This window comes from Carassius auratus, unplaced genomic scaffold (assembly GCF_003368295.1).
Source record: "Carassius auratus strain Wakin unplaced genomic scaffold, ASM336829v1 scaf_tig00216324, whole genome shotgun sequence".
Taxonomy (NCBI): domain Eukaryota; kingdom Metazoa; phylum Chordata; class Actinopteri; order Cypriniformes; family Cyprinidae; genus Carassius; species Carassius auratus.
The window spans coordinates 116,819-140,056 of record NW_020528509.1 but is presented as its reverse complement, the minus strand read 5'-3'; the positions used below and the strand labels follow the sequence as shown (position 1 = coordinate 140,056).

The window sequence follows — 23,238 nt, the reverse complement described above, 5'->3', positions numbered from 1 at the left end:
AAAATCAATAATTGAGGTATCCATAAACAGATTTGAAACAATGAGTTTATAAACAATTTCCATCTGGGTTGAATAGGGTATTGAAAAAGCTATAAACAAACGGTTAAGCCTAAATTAACCGAAATATAACTAGCAGAGTGGCCAAAACAACAATCATAGTTTTTTTCATTCAGTAAATGTATTTTTATTATCGGTGTGCGCTGTGAAAGAGTCTTTATGGTTTTTACGTCACTACTACTACTGACCGGAAGTGAATAGCGATGACAAACCCGAACAGATGAGTGTTATTCCCACGACGGTTTGAAGATATGTCTTTACATTTTTGAATTCAGTATCATTTTAATCCAGCTCCCTAATCATTGAACGTTTACTGAAACGTGCTGTAGGACGCTTAAACGTTAACCATGTCGAATCGCATCGCTTTCCAGACTCAGCTCGCTTCCATTATGGAGGTGCTGGCGAATGCAGCGGTGGCTGAGATATGCAAACTCGTAGACGACGACTACGCGGTCATAAACTTACAGATGACCCAATGCCAGCGTGAAAACAAAGCCCTGAAGAGGAAACTTCACATTCTGGAGCTAAAGATGGCTCGGGGGTTTGCAGAGAGGAGGATTAGTTCACTGCATCGCGCTAACCGGGTTCAAGTTAGCGCCTCTTTGTCAGACAAATACAGGAACCAGACTAACGGTGTGTGATCCTCATTACACCTTGTATGAAATATTCTGCAGTCACACCAAATAAATTATACCTCTAATGTAGTTAAAGTACTCTGTTTTGTGTTGTTTCACACATGTAGATGTGCTGTATGGAGCTCAGTTTAACTCGGGACTGTGGAGAAGAGGAGGAACAGACTCATCTGCTCAGCAAGATGAAAATGAAACTAACAATATGGTAGGTAAGCCGTTATCTCTTTATGATAACCACAATAACTGGTTTAGCCACTTTTTATTATGAAATTTGTAGTAATGAGCCCAAAGGTTTCAGATAGATACATAGATAAACTGTAAGAATCAAGAACACTGTATTTTTTATATAGCGCTTTAATGTCTTTAATGACTTTAATGTCTATAGTATCTTAATATCAACATGCTTTAAAAAGCATGTAGCAGATTCACTTTTTATAAAGACCGATTATGTTTAAGATATATTGACTGTCATGGATAGACGGATAGAAACAGCTGCAATTGTTGAACGCACATATCTGTATAATATATAGAGATTTGTGAAACATTTCCTTTCGTTAAAGACAGGAGACGCAGTATTATCAGAAGTGGACACAGTGCTGATAAAGGATGAGATGTTTGAGGAGGACCAGACACGGCAGCAGAGACTGTTCATCAGAGATGGTGGTGAGTGCATAGAAGAACACAAGACGCCTATTATTAAAGGAACAGAGGTTGGCTAACTATCAGCACCCGTTTTAAAGCTTGTCTTGACACCGTTTCACTTCTTTCAGGAGTAAAAGAGACGCAATCACAGACTGGAGAGGCAGGTTTTGGTGATGTTCAGATGGTGAAAGATGATGGTCAGGTCTCTGGGACGCATCAGCCGACTTTGGAGGTCAGTGGATCTGACACTGCGCTTAAATCTGAGCCACAGTTTGAGAGTGTTAAGGGGATATCCCAAGAGCCCGTAGAATTACATGCTGAAGGAAAGTTTGATTTGAATGGAAAATCCAGTCCTATGAGGGATTATTTTATGCAAGGGAGTGACAATGTAGACTTGGGTCTACGATCTTGCACGTACGTGAACAATGCAAGATCAGCTGAGAGCCAATGCACAGACCCTTTACGCCGTTCAGAGGTCATAGAGGTCGACTCTGCAGAGGAGGTGGAAGACATTTCTGTGTGGGCTTGCAAAGTAGCACGTGGAAAAAGCCAGGCTCCACGAGTTTATCCCCAATACGCGAGGGAGGAATGTCAGGATACCAGGATGCTCTTGCCTTCCTCCAATCCGCCTCTGGTGACAAATGACTTTGCAGCAGTGGCATCAACATCTTCAAAGATACAGGGCATGGATAGCTACCACAATGTCCGAGATCTCATATTTAACCAACAAAGAGTTGGTCAGACAAGTAATGACAGGGTTCCTCGCGAAAAACTTTTTGCCTGCACATATTGTGGCAAAGTGTTCAACCGCCCCAAAAAGGTGGTGATCCACCAGCGGATTCACACGGGCGAGAAGCCGTTCAAGTGTAACACCTGTGGGAAGTTCTTTTCAGAGGCGGGAAACCTGCGAAAACACCAGAAAGTCCACACAGGAGAACGACCGTATAGTTGTAACCAGTGTGGACAGACGTTTGCCTGGATACGAAACCTCAAAAACCACCAACAGAAGTACCATTCTGATATGTTAACTGCAGAAGAAATGCTTTCTCAAGGAGGAGTCAATAAATGATCACTAGATTACTGCTAAAGAGCGTCTTATGCAACCATCATATCTCTTCCGGATGAGACTTTCATTTAAATTACATACATGATTTACATTGTTTTTGATCAATAGGGATGTGAGTCAAAGTGTTATATAATATATATAATTAACAAAACTCAGAGTAAATCTCTGTCCTGTGGTGTACTGTAGAAAAAGGTGAAGCAACTTAGTCGAAATACAGTTTTTGGTATAATAAGTGTTGAACATTTTTGAATAAACATTTCTCTACTCATTTTGTGTATGTTTTTTTTTTAAGAACATTGACCCTGAAGGTAGTAGTTGGAGGAAATAAAACCTTATCTCAGCATCTGGTGGTCACTGCCTTTGCAACCACAATTATAAAATTTACTTCTCCATATCAGAACAGTGAAAATGTATTGAACTAATATCCAGAATTTAGTCAGCACTGTGCAATAACATAATTTCTGATTTTCCATTTGAAAAACCATTACACTGTTATGAATAATTAGATCCACATACTGCACTTTGGTCAATGCACTTTTGTTTTATTAGTGCTTTTATAAATAAACTGACACTGAAACATTGATAAATACTAATAAATCATACTCTGGTGGTTCAGCAGTAGCATAAATACTTACCCACCTTTTTTTTTCAAAATATGAAACAGCCACAGCTTTTTGTACAGTCCAGCTTCAGTTATCAGTAACATTATGAAACCCTTACAATCCACTGAACACAATTCCTCATATACAAGAAATTCCTAGTTAATTTACACATGGAAAGCTTTAGTAAATTACATGGATGTGTATGTGCCAGCCAGGGCCATCTTGTAACAAAAAAACCTTGTTTCATGTGTTCAGCAGCAAAGACAGGTGGAAGACGGAGAGCCAGAAACAATAGTGATAAAGGAGGATCTGAACGACCAGTGGGAAAGAAGCCAGACACAAGCCATAATTGTGCAAGATGGTGAGTAGAGGGCCAAAAAAAGCAGTCCTCTCTTAGGTGCTAAAGTCAGCTGTAGAATAGTATGATTTCATTTGTGTTGAATTAAATGTCTTCGTTATAATAAGAATTTGCTGCTGCAACAGAGTAAGTATAAAAGCTTGCTCAATAAGACAGTGGCAGTGAATTGCTGCAGCAATAAAAAAAACCTCTAGCAGATCTAGAAGGTGGTGCTGGGGTGGAGGAGGGTTCCAGTAGGACCGGTATTAATTACTAACCAGGATAGGAAAAAAGAAGGCTGCTGAAGCCAGTCAGAGGCACATTAGTTTCATGGCTGAACTACTTATTTACATACTTTGGTCTGGAATCTAGTATCCAAAAAATGACCATTCGTTCTCTTTCCTCAGCAGAGTCTGATACCGAAAATTGTAGCAGACGACTTTCTACCTCACCAGCCAAAAGCACAGAGAAGGTTTGTTGATGTTCTGTTCTCTTAAGATGCAAAAAACAGCTAAAAAGTACCAAGAGGTCACATCATGGCTGCAAAATAAACATAAGCCAATTTAGGATCAAAAAATGAATGTAGTATTATTTTGTTTCCAGCCTATAGATGTGGAATTTCCCCATTTAAGTGAAAATGGACAGGATAGGAGCCAGAGAACTAACATTTCTCCATCCACTGGACTGCAGATACAAGGTGAGTAAATGGGGAAAAAAAATTAAACAAATTAAGGTTAACCTTTCAACGCTTATTTCCATTGCATACTGTATGTTTACATGAACTCTACATACAAGTACTTTGCTAAACAGATTTGAATGCCATCTTAAATTTAGAGCTGTTTGCAGATTAAAAGTACTCTGATCGTGTCTGAACGTTTTTACATCCAGGTACTGCTGAGTGCAGTCCAAGTAGCTCTCAACAGCGCCAGTACCACAGGTTTGCTGTTCGACCAAGCAGGGGTCTAACAACAGGAGAAAGCGCAGCTCTCACAGGCTCAGGACACTCACACAAGGGAATGGTGAAAAGCAGAACTTCACCCACAAACCAGCCTCAGCTCAGCAGAGCAAAGACAGCCATTGAAATGTCAGAAACGGGCTGCTTGTTGTATGACAGACCTGCAGATCCTAAAACCAGCTTTACGCACTGGCCCGCACATCCATCCTGTTCATACACCGAGTCGGACCAAGATCAAGACTGTATGCTGGTTCAGTCAGAGACAGTATCATCTATTAGAAGCTCCAAAGATGGAAGGGATGGAGCATCATCTACCCGAACACATGCTGTTAGAAATGCAGCGGAGGGGTCAGTCAGAGAAGAGGAAAGGTGGAATCAAGCTGCCATTTTGAGGCAAAGCCAAATTGAAGCATCAGGCCATGTCAGTAGACGTGAAGTGATTCAGACAGAGACTGCAAGTACAACGAACCCTTCATATCTCCCTGTGATACCCCAAACTATATCCAACCCAACTCATCCTGGGGCTTCTCTTGCCAGGCTGCAGCTACCAAAGCACATGGAGAACGGTAGACGGAAAAGCTACGTTTGTAAGTTCTGTGGAAAGGCGTTCTCTGGCTTGTCCAACATTGTGGCCCACCAGCGAGTGCATACGGGCGAGAGACCTTTTAAGTGTGACACGTGTGGGAAGCTTTTCACAGAAGCAGGCAACCTCAAGAAACACCAAAGAGTTCACACAGGAGAGAAACCCTTCGTCTGTCCCCGCTGTGGGAAACGATTCGCATGGATCTGCAATCTCAAGACGCATCAGCAGTCAGCCTCCTGTGGAGGAGTCTGATGAAGGGCTTCCAACTCATGCCTTTTTAAAACCAGTGGTCTTCAGAATGTCAAAGGAATCATTACAATACTGTTGGAATGGTTTACACAAGAAGTTAAAAGATGGTTTATGAAATATAAATTTAAACATTAATAGGCAGATTAAGGTCTGTAAATGTTAGCAACGATTAAAGCAGTTGTCTTCGGTATTTTAATGGTGACTGTCCGTGAATTGTAATATTAAAAGTGAGCAGCAGGTGGTGCACAAGCACTAATGAAAAGAGCAATCTTTTACCTTACCCACACGGTATTGACGGATTTGGCGGTACAACAAGTCTGCTGTTTTGAGTGTTTTAGATATTAGTATTAAATGAATTTATACATTTAAAGTTGTTGTTGTGTTGGTGTTTCATTTGGGTCTTTGTTTTGAATATTTTGACTGACAGTGTAGCAGAACAAGCCCGGCTAGCTCAGTCGGTAGAGCATGAGACTCTTAATCTCAGGGTCGTGGGTTCGAGCCCCACGTTGGGCGCAATCAATTTTTAGCACTTCAATGTGTTAATGTAAGCTTATTTTCTTCTCCAGAGTTCAGTTCTGCAAACAAAACCTGAACTCCAAGAGTCGATGTGATGTTTTACAGATCTCCAACTGACAACTCATTGTGGAAACTGGTGAAATTAGCTATATAGCTTATAGACGTCTACAAGCCATAGCTAATTTCTTACAGAAATTACTTAAAACTTTCTTAGATTCTTACATCATTTAGACCATTAGAGGTTTGTATGATAATCTAAAGTTTGAAATAAGTCTAAAAGGTGAAGCTCAGAATGAAAAGTTGCTTGCTTTCTGACAAAAAGAGAACGAAATAAAATGCTTTGGAAAAAAAAAAAAAAGAACCAAAAACAAATATCTAGCAGAGGATGGTTTCGATCCATCGACCTCTGGGTTATGGGCCCAGCACGCTTCCGCTGCGCCACTCTGCTGATTCGCTTAATGTTTTGGTTTAGTGAATATAACTTTCTTACTTATTGTTTAGCATCTTTTTTTTTTTTTTTTAGAATCGGTAAATTTGTGAGAGACTACGTTAAAGGTTTTTTTTTTTTTTACATACCAGCCAAGACTTCATTATAACATACCTCGGACGATATTCTGTTATCTGTGCTTCCTTGGTGCTCACAGGCGCGAATTCTCAAGAATAATATACTATTGAGAACTTTCGGCCTTAACGTTACAACTTGGATTTCTTGTGTCGAATATCTTTGTTGGACTCCAGGGGAAAAAACACTCATTCCCTGACCGGGAATCGAACCCGGGCCGCGGCGGTGAGAGCGCCGAATCCTAACCACTAGACCACCAGGGAGAGATGCAATGTAGCACTCTGCTTACAGTATTGTACCTCTGTAAAAACCTGAAAAATTCAAGTTATGCTGTTATTCGGTTTGATTGCCATTGTAGTTGCCATTGAATTCGCAAAAACAAGTGGTAAAATGGTCTAAATACGTTTCTAGTTGAAAATAAATGAACTGTCCTAGAAATTGTATCTGTATGACTTAACACTGAACCCCTTGTTTTATGAAATGAACATGAACATTTGAATCTTTTTCACCTTTATTTAATACTGAGTGGTGTAAAAAAAAGTCTAAAACCCTTTCAATTGTTTAAGTTATTCCAGATCATAAAATGTTTGTTAGATTAACATTGTGTTTTCTCTAATGCATGATTATGAGCATATTGCCTTTCCTGTACTGAAGACTTTAAAAGAAAAGAAACAAAAAACAATAACAAAAAAATACATCATTTATATTACCATAATACTACATCTCAACCGAAGAATCTCAGACTGATGGTCAGTGCTATAATTATATAACTGTAAGGGCAAATAAAGATTTATTGACTTTTTCCAGGATATACACAATGTGTCTTATTCTGAAAGTCAAAAAGTCATTTCCTTTCCCCTCTGTCCTTTCCTGTTACCACTTCACTACACTGTTTTCCCTCTGCTTTCTCTTCTTGCTCTTCTGCAGTTTCCCCATCTTCCTCCACAGTGTCTTTTACATTCCGTTCTCGTCTTTCTCTGTTCCTCTGATCTCTCAAAACACATGGCAGGCAGTTGACCAGGAAAAGGAGAGAAGAGAGACAGAGAAGAGAAAGGACAGCTGCAATACCAATCTCTACTTGTCTGTCAGCAGTTTTAACCTCTTTCCTCCCTTTTTCCACTCCAGGGGATAAATAGACGGCACTCTCTTCATGGTTTGGAATCAAAAACGCCTGCTCCAAGTCATTTCTTCTGAACACGTCATTACCAACATCATAGTCACTTGTGGAATTTACAGTCATTTGTTGATCTTCAAAGTTATCATACAGATCCTTGTTAGAGTCTACAAACATATCAGTCACATCATGCATCTCAAAGTTGGTTTCCTCACTTCCCATTGGCCAAAAGTCCATGTTCAGATTCACCCTTATCCAGCCAGAACCTTTAGCCAATCTTTTTACTTCACCTCCTTTTTGGATTACGTCTGGTTCAACGTGGTTAAATGTTGGTTCACAGTTGGAAACCAGAAGCTCTGCTTTCACAAGAGGCCCACCGCCATCACCTTGTGCCAAAATGTGCTGGGATGGAGCAGGTGTCACAGCAACCACGGACTCAGCCAAAGAGGAGAGCCGGAGAGTACAGGGAATCCCACTATAGGCATCTACAGGTATGGTGGTGTCATCATCAAACTGGATCCAAACACTGATGGATGCTTCCTAATAAAAAAAAAGAGTGAAGAGAATGAGGACTAAAGCAAGGCTGCTAGAAACAATAGTGTTAAAATATTAGTACTCAGTTTACTTACTTGCCCGTGGTTGTAAAGTGTGTTGTGAGCATTCACTGTTGCTGTGACAATAGATGGATGAGATGGGCTGGAATTAATGGAAAGGCCAAGCCCTCCCACCAACTGAACGGAGAGGTCACCAGGAGTGACTGCTTCAGAGGATACAATGACATTAGCTCTTCCAAGCACTCCATCCCACTGACTTGATATCACCTTGAAAAACATACGTGAGATATATGAAAACAGGAGGGGAGAAGGAACCAAGACAGGCTTATAGTTGAAGGAATAGTTCACCAATGAAAATCTTGTCATTATTATACCACCTTCTAAAAGCGTCCTGTAGGACCTTATTTCTCCTGTTGAACACCAAAGAATATATATTTTGAAGGTCTGAACAATGTAAGTCAGTGGGGTCCAAAAGAATATTGGACTCCTTTTACCTACACCGTATGCCAAAATTGAGACATCTAAAAAAATAACTCCTCTTGAGTTTTGGTGAACTATCCCTTTAGGTATATTTAATTCAAATACCAATAATGATGTAATTCCAGGCTTCAAGCCAACTAGATGTTTTTGTTTATCAAGAGCTGCAATATATGGGTTTTCTATCCTCAGCCAGTCTCGGACAAGTTCAGTCACATCCACAAACCAGTCTGGTGATCCAAGCATGTAGGTTGGTTGGCCTTGAGCTGCTGATTGGGCACTGAATTGTGCCAAAATCTGTATAGTGGACCTCTGATAAACTGGTTCACACCTGTGAAAGAGACGTTTTGATTGATTATGATAAATGCCATTACCTTGCAATTGGAAAAGTCTGCAGAAGAATACTTCATAATAAGGTTTAATTTGGTAGAATTAGTTCACACAAATTAACTGGTAAAAACACTGCTAAATCATTTATTAAACTCAGTAAAGGTTAAGTTCATCTTTTAATAAAAATTAATTATTAAAATAATTTAGTTTTAGTTTTGTGATGGACCTGAGCAAACATGAACAGATGTATATTTAATTTATTACCCCTAATAAAATAAAGATTAATAAAAGCTGTAACATTTATTTCTCATTGTTAGTCAGTTAACTAACCTTGTGAAAAAGTAATGTACCTAACAGCATTTAATGTAAACTTGTAGTGTAATTCAAATCTTAAGGAATCAAAGATTTTATACTGTCATGACTTTGAAAGTTTATTTAAATTTAGTATTTTTAAAATGTACTAATTTCAACTTCATTATTACAAATGTGTAATTACAAATATTTAAATACACGAGATTCAAATTTTAATAGAAATTACATTTACCATACACTTGTACATTTGTCAGTATTTTAACTATATGTGAACGACAAAAAGAAATGTAATTCTGAAATTAGATATAAATATGTACTTAAGTCCTATTAAGTGGGTCAAAAAGCACTCTTAAGTTCAACTTAATTTAAACTTAACTATAATGCATTTTTATTTAATTTCAGTTAACATGCAGTTCAGTGACCAAAACATTACATTCACTTAATTATATTCTTTTAATGTGTATTGATTTCCCTTATAAGTACTCTTTTTTTTATATAATGATGCTTCTTTTTTACAAGCATTAACTAATATACCTGCTCTCACTGAAGTAGCTCCAGCCTTTGATGGGACTCAGGACAGAGTCAGAGAGAAACACACGCAGTGGAACTACAGGAGCCCACACAGCCAAGCACAAAGAGCCACTGTGCATTCCCAAAGAAAACTCCAACTCCACACAGATGCTGCCCCTTCCTGATTCACTCCCATCCACAAAAAGCACAGAGCAATCGTGAGACACCTGCCAGACAAGAAAAGAGCTGTCAGAAGAGTTTATATATTTAATGCATTAGAGCAGACCTTCTCCGAAATCTTTATACCTTGACGATATCTTCATTGGCTGAATGACACTTCACCGCCGTGGTCACATCTGATACTTTGCCGTCAAGGCCCACTGCTAGGACAACGACAGGAAGTGACACAGGCTGGCTCGTCAAGATAGCTGTGTTGATAATTGTGTTGCTCTGCCAAGGAAAAGAATGAGATCTCAGTAAACACCATGTTTTCCTGTTCTGTACACATATTGCGTCAAACATTTAAAATTTAAGGAATAGTTCACCAAAAAAATTTTTTTATTTACTTAGCCTTAGGCCATCCAAGCTGTACATTTTTTGTTTATTGGAGTAGATTTGAAGAAATTCAGCATTACATCACTTACTCACTAATGGAGTGAATGGGTGCCTTCAGAATGAAAGTCCAAACAGCTGATAAATACATCACAATAATCCATGAGTGATCAGCGCAACTCGGATCCATCAATCAATGTCTTGTGAATTGTAAAGCTGTGTGTTTGTAAAAAACAGATCCATCATTAAGGCCTTTAACTTTAAGCAACAGTTTGAAGTTAAAAATGTCTTAATCGTGGATTTGCTTATTACAAGTGAGGTTTTCACCTTATACTGAACGTTAACTGATAGTCTGGAGTATAAATTACTTGTAATTATTTCAATGTTTTCATCAGCCGTTTGGACTTTCATTCTGATGGCACCCATTCACTCCATTAGTGAGCAAGTGTTGCAATGCTAAATTTTTCCAAATTTGTTCTGATGAAAAAACAAACTCATCTACATTTTTGGGTAAGCTATTTGTAGTTTGCCAGGAGGATGGTAAATAATCTATCATATAAAACTTTGTAAATGCTAAAATAACAGACAAAGTTGATACAATGGGGAAAATGTAGAACATTTAGTATACTTAAGACAATGGCACTTCTCATTCTGGTAGTGATCCTTATGATCACTTACTGGATGCATATGAAATTTTGCAATTATCTTTACCTCTGTGATGGGTGCAATGCCCACCACTTCTCTGTCAGTAAAGGAGAAAAAGCTTGTCGCTGTGCCGTGTGGTGATACTGCAAACTTGCGTGTTGAGTACTCCACCCACCAGCTAGCAGTGACAGTTATCGCTACGCCAAAGTCTCTGTGTAAAGCCTCAAATGAGAGACAGGATACCTGGCTTAGAGCAGAAGTACTGGAACACAAAGAAAGTGACAAAGACAAAAATGAAATAATGGATGTCAGATTATTGTTTTCAACTAGCTTTAAGCATGTCTGCCAGCTTCAGCTTGGAGTTGACCACATTGTAAAAAACTAAAGTGAAAAACTGTAAAATAGCTGCTGCAGTGCTGCAAAACAAATATGCTAACCTATTTACAGGCTACACAGCATATTAGAGTTACTAACCTAAACGCGTCAGAAACACATAAAAGTAACTCACTGACCTGCCTGCTTGTATTCACACAGTACAAGATGAGTGAGAAACTGACTACTCAGCATGCATAAATATAAACTAAAATAAATTACAGAAACGATTGGTCAGAATAACTTGCTGCTGCTGCACTGTGCTGCCTGTTCTGTCTTCTTTGTCGGCTCTTTGTTAGTGTCCTCTTTGCTTCGCAATACTGTGTAAGAAAAAGGATGTGTGGTGTAGTAGACAGTCTCATTTCAACTGCATGACTCTGCATGCGTGACAGGTAGCACCCCTTGGGTTTTGATGTATATTGTGTCAGGATTTAAACAAGTACACTTTGGTGTGTTGACTAAAAAACTAAACTAAAGCACATGTAAAGCACAGGTATAATTCAGTCATGATGAAAGTGGGGATGGATTGTAAAATCTTTATTAATGTAAATAGATTAAGACTACTAAGACCACACCTATGCACAATCTGTCTAGATACTGCTGCTGCCGATTAAGTACAGCTTCTGCTTAATGCTCAGGTCATAAAATGAAAAGAAAACATGCTGCTGCTACTAGAGAGAGGAAGATTTCCCCTAGCAGATCTAAGCAGGTGGTGCTAGGGAGGCTGTGGGCTGATATGCAAAGTGCACAGACATGGCATTCACAGAATATGTCCTGTTTATTTGAGTACGTGGATCCAATTGGCTAGGAACACCGAACTAAATGAACCAATCAGAGTTTCATGGCTGAACTATTTATTTAAATGAGTGCTTTCAAACTATTAATCGCGATTAATGGAATCCAAAATAAAAGTTATCGTTTACATAATATGTGTTTACTGTCTATATTTATTATGTATATATAAATACACACGCATGTGTATATTTAAGAACAAAATGTTATGTTTATGTATTAAAAAAGTTTATATATGATAAACTTTATATTTGCCTCTACAATTGTAAAAATGCACCTGTAAATCAATTTAAGTCCTTTAATAGAAAAGGTGTGACCATGTTCTAAGTGGAAGAGAGGGTGTACGAAGGAGAATGTTAAATGACCCAGGGGGTACGCCACTGTAAAAATAGTTTTAATGCCACTGTTACTATAGTTTTAACTCAAGGTGCTTTTGGCTGTGTGAGAAAATTTATTTGGTGGTGTGAGAGCGTGAGAAAAGTGTCTTGCATTAATCTCTCACTGAATGCGTGAGAGTTGGCAGCCCAAAGATAGATAGATAGATAGATAGATAGATAGATAGATAGATTACCCAGTGCTGTCTGGAAGAGTACCAGTCCTGTGGCTAATGATGGAAATAACATCATGTTTTGAACCTGTTGTCCTTTCTACATTAACCATCCACAGCTCAGAGTTTGTGACTGGGTGAACTTCTAGAGACAACAACCCTTTTTTCACTTTTAGTCTGCGAAAAAGAAAATAAAAATGTGAAGAGAATTATACAAAACATTATAGCATAAAATGTGGTGAGCAATTTTATGTAACAATATTAATGTTACCTAATGGTCAGTGACTCCACACTAATATTTGCTCTCAGGTTCACTGACACTCTGACTGGTTGGTCAGCTTTTACAGGCCCTTTGCTGTAGACAATCAGCACATTGGAATCCAGCCAAAGTTTCTCTTCCGCGTGTCTGTCTAAACATTCAGAGCTCTGCTCGGTCTTGTTGATCTGTTGATCTTCAAGTCCCACAGGACCAATGTAGTACAACCTCCTCTCGGACTGTTGCAATACTTCCTCTGCACATCGAGGGGGTCCACCTTTAGGATTGGACACAAAGCCAAAGGAAGAGTAGTAGAGCTGAATTTGGTTAGATTGGCCCCGGAGTCCTCCTGGCAAATTCGGATGCCTTCTCGAACGGTTACGAGAACGAGAGCGGTTTCTGCTCAGGTGACGTTGCTTGAAAATCTGGTCCAGGTTTGTCTTGATGTTCTGAGTCGACTCAAACCAGTCGCTTGAAAGTTTCAGGGTGACCACACACAACCCAAAAGGTGGCTGAGAAGAAATGGAAGAATACAAAGTGGATTGTCATATGGCTAAACAAATAAAAAAAGACCAAAATTGAAAACGGTAATATTGTGAAATATTGAAGCAAATTTGAAGCACTGTTTATTATTATTATTTCTATATATTTTAGGATGTAATTTATTTCTATGATGGCAAGGCTACATTTTCAATAACCATTACTCCAGTTTTCAGTGTCCTTCTGAAATCATTTTAATGTGCTGATACATTTCAAATTGCATTTTAAATATATGAAAATGTACAATATTACTGTTTTTAAATATATACTGTATCTAAATATATGCTGTCCTTATCCATATATACGTATAGTGTCTTCAGCCAGCAGTACCTGAGTGATGCAGGAAGCTTTCTGTTCTTCTGTCTGTTTGAAAGCATGGAGAGTAACGCAGGTTCCTCTTTTAGCATCACCCCTCATATGAAACAGCACTCGCACTTTAAACCGCTCTCCTCTGTCACCTTCTTTCTCTTTCATGATGGTTTTAGAAAGCAGCGATGCAGTGAGAGATGGAGTCAAGGGAGGAATGGGTTCAGACATCACCTTGAGAAGAAAACAAGTGGTAGAACAATAAATAATGTTATCTTTTAAGTTGAGATGAAAGTCATTACCTGTAATTGAGACTGAAGTACCTGTGTGATGGTGTAGGAACCAAATGTTGCTCGGAGAAGAGGTTTGGAGGCTGTTCCAGATGGAGACATGAGCAACAAGGACTGGGTGGAGGTGAAGGGGCTGGAGTTGGTGAAGAGAAGGCCCAGATCAGCCTGAGAGAGGGGGAGAGACTGCCATGGGGAGGGAACAGTGACCCGGACTGGAAGTGATGGGGAAGGAGGCGTCTGACAGTGGGCTTTTGTTGGAGAAATTGGAGAGTTGATCTATTAATTTGTGGGATTAGTAACAATTGCTTTATCATTTAAACACTGATCACTCATATTAACAGCAGCATAGAAATTGGATTTACAAGAAAAAATCTAGTTAAATCAATTCAAAGTTCGTCTGAGAAACTTCACAACAATTTGAACCTTTTTCCCAGTGGAAGCTTCTATGGATGTTATAGGTTCTTTGTGGAACCATATATGCCAAATAAGAAGCTTCATTTTTAAGAGTTTATGTAGTGTTTTGGGGAGAGTGTAAAAAAGTCAAACTTACAGAGGATTATGAATAAGTGAAGGGTTATCAGTCTCATAGTAGAAGACTTCCATGTGAGTCCAGAAAGACTCAGCACATCCATAACACCCTGTAACAAATAAATTCTTCTTGTAGTCCATATAAATGTTGTTGTCATTAAATGTACCTATTAAAACATATCTATTAAAGGAATAGTTCACCCAAAAAATGAAACTTTGTTGAAAATGTACTCACCCTTAGGCCATCCAAGATATAAAGGAGTTTCTTCATCAGAACAGATTTGGAGAAAATAAGCTTCACTTGCTCATCAATGGACCCTGTGCAGTGAATAGGTGCCGAGTTCAAACGATAATTCACAAGTAATCCACATGACTCTAGTCCATCAGTGAATGTCTTGTGAAGTCAAAAGCTGTGTGTTTGCAAGAAACAAATCCACCATCAAGGCATTTTAACTTTAAACCATAGCTTTTGGCCAAAATCCATAAATCCTTAATCCATAGTAATGCTTCCTCCAGCTGAAAAGTCCATCCACTGTTCTTCTCTCACATCCACATCCGACTGTTTTTAATAGAGAATAGACCTTAATCTGTGAATATTTCTCTCCTGATTCAGATGAGGTGACTTTTTACAATGTAGAAAGCAACGTAACGGAGAACTGGTTAAGCAAAATGGATGGAACTTGTTGGATCTGTTTCCTACAAACACACAGCTTTTTGCTTCACAAGACATTAAATGGCATACTATTGTGGGTTATATATTTTAATGTTTGTGAAAGTGTATTTATTTGCATTTTTGACTCTCATTCTGATAGCACCCATTCACTACAGAGATCAATAACGTTTAAAGTTTAAAGCTAAATTTCTCCAAATCTGTTCAAATGAAAGAACTCATGTACATCTTGGATGAGCCGAAGGAGGTTACATTTCCAGATTTCCAAATTTTCATTTTTGGGTGAACTATTCTTTTTAATATTATCCATTACAATACACATAAAAAAACACTAATTTTTAAATGACAAAAAAGTGACATATATAAGTTAATATAAGTTCATTAAAAGAAAAAGAGAATTAAAATGAAGAAATATATATATATATATATATATATAGCTATAAAGATATGACACTATAACATTTCCAGACAGTTTGTACTTGCCTCAATGATCCTTTCAGATTTCAGATATGCAAAACTGAAAGTAAGGTATCACTCTTCTCTCACAAACATGCTCAGCTCAATGTGTGAGTTTCATCAATCCATCTTCTTTCAGGAAACTTGCTTCTGTGCTTTGGAAGGTTTTTCTTTGTAAATATAAAAATACTCTTGAGTTAAGATATTTCAGAAGTATCCCAATAATCTTAAAATCCTCCTTTCCTTCTTTTCGTGTTGTTTCTCTCTCTTTTTTGCCATTTGCAGCTCGGTCTGTCACAGTTTAGGTCTGTCACTCTCTCTGTCGCTCTTTGGCTGGTGTGCCGGATTCACACAATACGGATTTATTCATTTAAAATGGTAAATAATCCTCTCTCTTCTTCTTTCCCTGAGAGCTCTCCCTCCCCCCTTTTTCTCTCTTTTTGTTTCTTGGATATTCTGTCTGGCCAAAGTTGATGTCCTTCCAAGAAACTCCTGGTAAATCTCGAAACCCACTTCCCATCTCATCTTAATCTCGCTCTCTCTTTCCCACTTCTGTTTACTGTAATTAAACATGCAGAATTTATGTTGTCACAAATGGACGAGTTTCTGCACATACATTAAAGTAATGGGATCTCAATGCTTTTAATGTTTAATTTCAGCGGCTTAATGATTAGTAGTACATGAGGGAGAAATGCTGCAGACGCCGGCATTAAAGGCAAAATCCTATTAGTAAGAATGAGGGCATTATGCATCTGAAAAATAAAAGTATTTAATCACACCACAGTCTCTTTTTCCATCTAATCCTTCTCTGCTTTTTTGACCGAGAATATCTAAAGACATAAAACTTCATGTATTTTATGAACTCTTTCCCAAGCACTTATCCCCATTTATTAATGTTCTTAATGACAAATCATATCTTGAAAAATGATCATAATTTTCTAACTTTACACTTTTATAAGCATCAGCTAAATTAATTTGCTCAGTATTTGCTCTGATAGATATGAACCAAATTATATATTCACAAAGGGCATCAATTTTTAAAAAATCTTTTATAATCCACACAGTTGATTAAACTGCTAAAATAATAACGCAAAACCTGGTATGACGGATTTTAATGCAAAAGATATATCCGAAGATTTACATGAAAACAGACTGTATGCAGGTAACAAGTAGGTTTGATGTCAGTATCACAAGTGTTTTGTTGGAAATGCCGGATGGATGCACTAGATATTTTATCCAGTGTGGTCTCTCTGTTAATCTGTGCATGTAATCTGTTGTCATCTGTCATTGTTCTCTGCTGGAACCTCATTTAAACTACAGATTTAATCCTTCACTCTGACCTGAGGATGAGGAGGAGACGACACTTATCCACCCACCACACACACACAACACACATTCTCCCCCGAAACCCGCTGTTGCGTTTGTTCTCAAATATGAAGAGAGACTAAAGCAGCTGCAAAGACAAAGCCACATAACAATCGAAAAAAAAAATGAACAGAACTGAAACAACCATCTTGAACTGCTGTGCATTCAAACACACGGAGAGATATAGAAAGGTTTAGACAGAAACCCACCAAGCATTTTAACGGTCTCTCTTACTGGTGCACTTAGAAAGAGAGTTTTACTTAGCTACCATCAGTCAGGCGAGACATAAGATTTTAAGCTGTTGTGATATTAAAACCTCTATGAGTGCAGTATTAAAAAATCAACTGGGTCAGAGAGAGAGAGAGAGATGAGAAAATATTAAAGGAAAGAAAGAAAGAGAGAAAGAAAGAAAGAAAGAAAGAAAGAAAGACAAAGAAACCATCCAAAAAGAATGAGCACATTGAGTCTACAGTATATTTAGAGCATGAGCGACAGAAATAACACAAACAGGAAGTTAATAGAATTACGACAGGAAACCACATTGCTGCAAAATTCTGCATTAACACCACATTCCCGCTCCCAAGCTTAACTTCACTTCCATGCCCCCTCAGAAGACATTTCTCATCAAATTTCTCATCTAAGCTCCAACATAACCTTGCTTATGTGTTCATTATGTAGCCTTTTGTTCTGATAATTTACCACCAGTTTTATTCTGATTCTGCGCCCAGGTCAAAAGTCACGAAAGATCTGAATGATTGCCTTTTTAGTTTATTCAAAATTATTCAAACTCCAACTCAAAAATCAATCACTTGCATAAATATACATTTTTTTTAAAAAAGCAATCATCTTTCAGAACACAAGCGAAATCCCATTTTTTCTGACTATTTAAAAACAATACCAAAAAAAAAAAAAACACAGTAAAAACAAGTCATTACAAAGCATCAAAAAATTAATAATGAATAAAAGGAAGCCTGCTATGCTCTACCAAATTGAGACTAAGTTATCATTATTATTTTTATTGGATCCTAAATGGATTTCTCAGCTATGCTTTTCAAAGATATTTACAGCTTTCTTGACTTGCCAATTGACAGCTCAAAACAGCCGAAGCTGTGTAATGTAAAACAATCTGCTGATTGTAGATGACGAGCGTTGTGCTTAGGGTCAGTAAATCTTTTGTGAGCACAGGCCTTCAGCTGTATCCGTATGAGTCATAGTCACTGTTTCTGTTGGATGAGGGCTCTCTGCTCTGGTTTACTGTCAGCCTCTCCAAACCTGACAACACAGACAGAAAACACAGAGCAATAGTCACGTACAGAGCCTGAAACACCCATGCAGGAGAACAGGATCAACATTTAACTAATGGTCCTCACCATACTTCCCCAGTTTCTTGATCATATTAATAGCATTTTTTTTTTTTGTATTACAAGTTTCCTGAAAAACTACATTCATGGCGTTATGTAATTAAATACGCAATAACTTGCATTTATTTCCAGAACAGAAATCTGAACATTGGGTAAAGCCAGAAATTATTTTTCGTTTTGGATAGAGTCAAATGTAGAAAGGAAAGAAAAAAGTCATTTTGAGAAAATAGCCTTTAAAATGTGTATCGTAATCTACAGACACAAAAAATAAAAATACAAATAATTGGATAATTGTTTTATTTCCACTTGTCTAAAAGAGAACATTTTATGGAAGCAAAATAGCTTAAAAATCTCAAATCAAGTGGTCAGAATTCATCAACCTCAGGGACCGAACTAAATATGCAACTAAATATTTGTATGAGCTGTTTTACTTTCTGTTCAGTGTATATTGGTTCCAATTTCTTTAATATTGTTGTCAAAATCTGTGACTTTTTTATTTTTGTTTTATTTGCATTTAGCATAAAAAATAGATAGAAATTTAAAATGACAAAACAAATAGGTAATTCCAAATTAACCTAAATGTATCTCTATCATCACAAAGTAGGAGGTAGATCATTTGGGACAAAATGCTGTCTCAAGCGTTTTTCTTTAATATACATTTTACAAAATTGAACTCATGTACCTAAATAATTACAGATTGTCAAAATGACGACATTATCGCATGATCTTAATTGTTGTATATAATCAAGAAGGTCAAAATTGTTGACCATTTAGATAATTTCAGGCAAAGTTGATTTTATGTTGGATAATAGTTTAATCTTACAAATCCAAATAGATCTCGCAACCAAAAAAGCGCCCACATGTGATTTGTATTGCTGAGCAGTTTGAATGAAAAGTCCAATACATCATAACACTCAATTCATCATTATGTAATTGAGTACAAAATTGATGAGCAGGAATGCGAGAGAGAGATTAATAGAAAGAGTGCAGAACGGTCAGGATAGAGAGAAAGAGGGCGATTACTCACCAGGAAAGGACTGTCTTTTGTCTGTGTTTTTGTTTGGGGGTCCTTGACCTCTGTTATAGCACACTTTGAAAAAAATAAAAATAAAATGCTGAATCTTTTCTGGGCAGCCAGTCATGAACGTGTTAATGTGTGAGATGATGACTCACCGCTCTGAGTCGGGCCGACCCAGCGACTCTGACGCTTTTGAGAAACTGCATTAAAACAGGTAAAAATAGTCAAATTAGACACAGCATTTAATTTGGGATTTAAAAACTAAAATAAAAATATGTGGCAAAAGAACATGAAGGTGTGCGAGTCAAACTGTGTTTTTTAATTATGTTGACGTGCTTATTTTAGATGTCATTAAAGAAGTGAGACTCAAACACCTGATAGCACTAGTGAAAATGCTTTTACTAAATATATTCCAATAAACAATTTGAGTGGAAGACTGAATTGAAAATTAACATGAATTTGACAATTTCTTTAGTATTTGAGCTGCATGAACGTTTGTGCTTAAATGGATGTTATATCTGTACAAGTTCACATGATAATTTGCTTATAATTGATTTGAAGTACAGAATCTGAAATTTTTCTTTTTCATATATATATATATATATATCTGAAAAAAAAGAAAGAAAAAGAAAAAAAAAATCTTTTTTTTTTTCTTTTTCAGAATTTGGATGCAGGTGTACTTTTGGGCTGTACAAAACAACTCTAAGCAAACACAGAAACATGTAGATGGTGCCATGCGCTTAAATCCATAAGCATAAACATTTTCAGAAGTGATATGAAATTAAAGTCATGCTTGTTGACTTCACAGACTCACATCGTTTGCGGATGGCTTTGTAGGTGGGCCGACCGAACTGAACCAGAATGACACCCAAAATCAAGAAAATTAATATGCCAGTTACCGCTTTATAAGCAGCCAGCTCTGTTCCAAGAGGATCTGAGAAAATGTGGGGGGATAAGAATATAATATGTTATTCAAAATATACAGCATACTAAATAGAGTCATGAAACCTGATAAGAAACAAAAGCATCAAGAGAAACATTTCAGTATAACAAGTCATATATACACACACCTTCACACATGATATACAGGCCGTTGCACTTAGTATCGACGAATGTCTTATTACTTGTGAGTAATAAACCTTTAGCTTGGGTTGAAATGTGCTTAAAGCCCTTGAAGTCTCCACATCTTCTGTCCTTACACACTCCAGACCACCAGCTGAGTGATATATCACTGCTAGAGCACAAATACACTTGACGCTCACGAAAATTCACATACAGCTGACCTTCACATGGGCTGGCCTTCCTCATGACCTTCAGCTGAAACACTTCAGACTTAATAATATATTCTGTGAGTTTCGGACATGTGGCCTGTAGGGTAGTGGTTGTTGTAGGAATAGTGGGTCGTGGGGTTGAGGGGGTTGAGGTGTTGAACGAGATCTGAGCTGAGATTCCTTCTGTAAAGGGAAAAAAGCATGTAGAGTTACTTTCATGTTGGAATACCACAATCCTTTTTCTCTGCATATAATGTGCAAGTCGTGCAGGATTTTGAAACATTTCCAGTATCAAATGTAAATGAAATGAGAGTTACACCAAGAAACCTTTAGCGTTTGCTCACTGGTGTTCTGTGCAACTAACATGAAGACATCGTTTCTGTTTTTGATAGAGTATCACCAACATTTTCCAACTCGTTCCATCTCAGTTCAGAACTCCACATCTTCAAGCAATATTTTCTATGTAAAATATTGCATGATATGCACTGCATTATTCAAGGTCAGAGAGCATTGAAGATCATTTGCATTCATTACACTCTTGCACTTTTTGCACAGTGTTCGAAGGCATTCACACATATCTTGCACATTTGATTGCAAGATTGCACTTGATGGACATTCATAAAATTCAGAATCACGACATAAATGGATCTATAATTTGGATTACCAAAATTAACCATAATGATTTTATACATATAATCAGGTTTACATTATGGTTAAGTGAGTGGAATGGAATGAGCAGAATTTTTTTTTAATGCCTTAAACTTATTTACCTGTTTAAACTGTCTATTTATATAATTATATTAAAACAATTACTATTATAAATAAAATAGAAAATTCTAGGATTCTAAGATTGAATTTGAATGTAGTAAGTCTGTGTTTGTTCACAATATCATTCTTTGACAACATACATTCTGTGTAATATAGGTAGCATTTCTATGATTTTCATATTTCAGTGCTTAATATTTAAGAAAGTCTATTTGTTGATAAAGCATTTACATTTATTTCTGATGGAAAACAAAACATATCAAAAGCTCATTCATTAGTTCTTGGGTTAAATATGTAAAATGGTAGTTAACATATTTCTTTCCCGTTGTTTTGTTGTTTTCTCATTCTTTAACATTCAAATGGCAAAATAATTTATCTAGCACACTGTTGGCTGAAAATGTAATTTGGCATGAATTCCCTTTTTAACAGTATGCAATGTTTTGTTGCTTATAAATTCAATTTAAAAAAAATCTTATATAGCATGAAGTGGGAGATAAAATAATACCATTGTACATGTAAATGGCAAATTGTTTACAGTTTCTACTGCCTTATGATTGTTGCATGTAGTTTATCTGTTAAAGACAAAGAAAAAAAATCTAATATTTACTTTATCTATAATAAAGAAATGTGTAAAAAGAGTTATTACAAGGTTGACCGATTTACTGAATTCACCTTATTAGATGGATAGCTTGCAACAACGTTAAAATATTTTTTATTTCAAGTCAGTTTCCAGTAAAGAGAGTTAAGAGAAAGAATTAGAAAAATCAACAACAATCTATACAAGTATATGACATATTTTATTAACAATAGCACTAATTTTGTAATGCATTCTCTCAGACACTAAAGTTGTGATTTTATGATATGATGATATTCATCATTGTTCTTAATCTCTAAACTAAAACAATGTTTTGCATTCTAAAAGTTCTTCAGTATACAATACTGTGACTGAATGCATCTGAATAAATTCTCTTTGCGTGCTATTGTTCCTTGATCGGGTTTGTCTTACGAGAGAAATATTAGATCAGATAAAAAATCTACATCTACAACCCACTACAGATTATGTTCTTCAAGTGGTTTCAGATCCTGAGCAGATCGATGCATACATATAATCATACAAAAATGCAACAATAAAATATCTTTAAAGAACAAACTATTTACTTACGAACTCCAAGGAGCAGGAGAGCCGTAAGAATCATCAGCAGAGAGTTTTCCATCTGGCGAAAGGTTTGCCAAACATTTAAAGCAAAATTTAACTTCATTTGACTAAACAAAGTGACTATATACACATTTTTAAAGATAACAGGCCCAGAGGTCAAATTAATGACCTTTGGTAAATGTCAAGCAACGCTGTTTTTTTTTTTGTTTTGTTTTCTAGCCTCGGCTCAATTAGAATGTTTCATTTTGGTATTCTCTTACAATTTAGTGATTCATATAAAGCAAACAAATATGCAACCATAGCCCTTTTAAAATATTAGGCCTGCACTTTATTTTTATTTTTTTACATAAGTGCCAAAGACCAATCATACTGTGACTTGAACCACAACAAATCTTTCACTAATGACATACACTAATACATTTATCAATACAAACTGGACTACCTTTAAAGTTATTTGGATAGTTATTTTAGAAACGCTACATTATGTCTCGTTTGTAACTAACAGCTGTCTTCACCTCTCAGCTTCAGCAGCTGGAAGATAAGCTTCTTCAAAGAGTGTCAAACATCAATGAAACGCCACAACTTTTAACCAGCTTTTAAACAATATATTATCAGATCTTACCTCGCTTGTGACTGACAAGAACAAATGTGTGGAGCAAGTGCAAGAAAAATGAAGTGAAAGGAAATAAGTGTGGAGCTACAATCTTTATTTCGCCGCCCCCATCCTCTGTATCTTCATATAGAGCGTGTCTTTTAATCTCAAGCGCTGTTTGATTGCACATTGCACTGCTTCCTCACTTCAAAGAGAGCTGCACACACAAAAAAAAATTGAAGAAAAGCTTGAAAAGAA

General features: G+C 36.9%; 3 protein-coding genes and 2 non-coding genes across 8 annotated transcripts; 2 read left to right on the top strand and 3 right to left on the bottom strand.

Annotated features, from left to right (window-relative positions):
• Window positions 1-233: 233 nt before the first annotated feature.
• Window positions 234-5,520, top strand: LOC113097518 (zinc finger protein 18-like). 4 transcript variants are annotated; one of them, XM_026262747.1, is made up of 8 exons: window positions 234-690; window positions 800-894; window positions 1,250-1,352; window positions 1,460-1,563; window positions 3,258-3,360; window positions 3,747-3,808; window positions 3,940-4,033; window positions 4,225-5,520. In XM_026262747.1, exons 1-8 carry the CDS (start codon window positions 405-407, stop codon window positions 5,124-5,126), a joined length of 1,749 nt encoding a protein of 582 aa, XP_026118532.1. In that variant the 5' UTR covers window positions 234-404; the 3' UTR covers window positions 5,127-5,520. The 4 variants fall into 4 exon arrangements, with proteins under 4 accessions (XP_026118532.1, XP_026118531.1, XP_026118530.1 ...); XM_026262746.1 differs by having other exon boundaries at window positions 3,255-3,360; XM_026262745.1 differs by having other exon boundaries at window positions 3,744-3,808; window positions 4,225-5,519.
• A 43-nt stretch (window positions 5,521-5,563) lies between these two features.
• On the top strand, window positions 5,564-5,636 carry trnak-cuu (transfer RNA lysine (anticodon CUU)). The gene has a single exon. It is a non-coding gene; the product is annotated as a tRNA-Lys (tRNA).
• A 756-nt stretch (window positions 5,637-6,392) lies between these two features.
• Window positions 6,393-6,464, bottom strand: trnae-cuc (transfer RNA glutamic acid (anticodon CUC)). The gene has a single exon. It is a non-coding gene; the product is annotated as a tRNA-Glu (tRNA).
• Window positions 6,465-6,974: 510 nt separating this feature from the next.
• On the bottom strand, window positions 6,975-14,467 carry tmem132a (transmembrane protein 132A). The gene is made up of 11 exons (XM_026262781.1): window positions 14,349-14,467; window positions 13,832-14,046; window positions 13,533-13,742; window positions 12,678-13,174; window positions 12,431-12,583; window positions 10,762-10,957; window positions 9,805-9,948; window positions 9,523-9,725; window positions 8,455-8,677; window positions 7,945-8,136; window positions 6,975-7,855 (listed from the first exon to the last, which is right to left on the bottom strand). Exons 1-11 carry the CDS (start codon window positions 14,428-14,430, stop codon window positions 7,046-7,048), a joined length of 2,925 nt encoding a protein of 974 aa, XP_026118566.1. The 5' UTR covers window positions 14,431-14,467; the 3' UTR covers window positions 6,975-7,045.
• Window positions 14,468-16,530: 2,063 nt separating this feature from the next.
• cd5 (CD5 molecule) lies at window positions 16,531-23,049 on the bottom strand. The gene is made up of 7 exons (XM_026262775.1): window positions 23,011-23,049; window positions 22,395-22,446; window positions 20,267-20,650; window positions 20,011-20,130; window positions 19,352-19,396; window positions 19,206-19,268; window positions 16,531-18,089 (listed from the first exon to the last, which is right to left on the bottom strand). The coding sequence occupies exons 2-7, from the start codon at window positions 22,444-22,446 to the stop codon at window positions 18,007-18,009; spliced, it is 747 nt and encodes a 248-aa protein (XP_026118560.1). The 5' UTR covers window positions 23,011-23,049; the 3' UTR covers window positions 16,531-18,006.
• Window positions 23,050-23,238: the final 189 nt, after the last annotated feature.

Coding starts and splice junctions, on each gene's coding strand:
- cd5 (XM_026262775.1), bottom strand. CDS start 22,446: ATGGAAAACTCTCTGCTGATGATTCTTACGGCTCTCCTGCTCCTTGGA. Junction 20,651..22,394: donor TCTCCTGCTCCTTGGAGTTC/GTAAGTAAATAG, acceptor TTCCCTTTACAG/AAGGAATCTCAGCTCAGATC. Junction 20,131..20,266: donor CCTGTATATCATGTGTGAAG/GTGTGTGTATAT, acceptor ACATTTTCTCAG/ATCCTCTTGGAACAGAGCTG.
- tmem132a (XM_026262781.1), bottom strand. CDS start 14,430: ATGGATGTGCTGAGTCTTTCTGGACTCACATGGAAGTCTTCTACTATG. Junction 14,047..14,348: donor TCACTTATTCATAATCCTCT/GTAAGTTTGACT, acceptor CTCCAACAAAAG/CCCACTGTCAGACGCCTCCT. Junction 7,856..7,944: donor CACTTTACAACCACGGGCAA/GTAAGTAAACTG, acceptor TTTTTTTATTAG/GAAGCATCCATCAGTGTTTG.
- LOC113097518 (XM_026262744.1), top strand. CDS start 405: ATGTCGAATCGCATCGCTTTCCAGACTCAGCTCGCTTCCATTATGGAG. Junction 1,353..1,459: donor ACTGTTCATCAGAGATGGTG/GTGAGTGCATAG, acceptor CACTTCTTTCAG/GAGTAAAAGAGACGCAATCA. Junction 3,809..3,939: donor CAGCCAAAAGCACAGAGAAG/GTTTGTTGATGT, acceptor TTTTGTTTCCAG/CCTATAGATGTGGAATTTCC.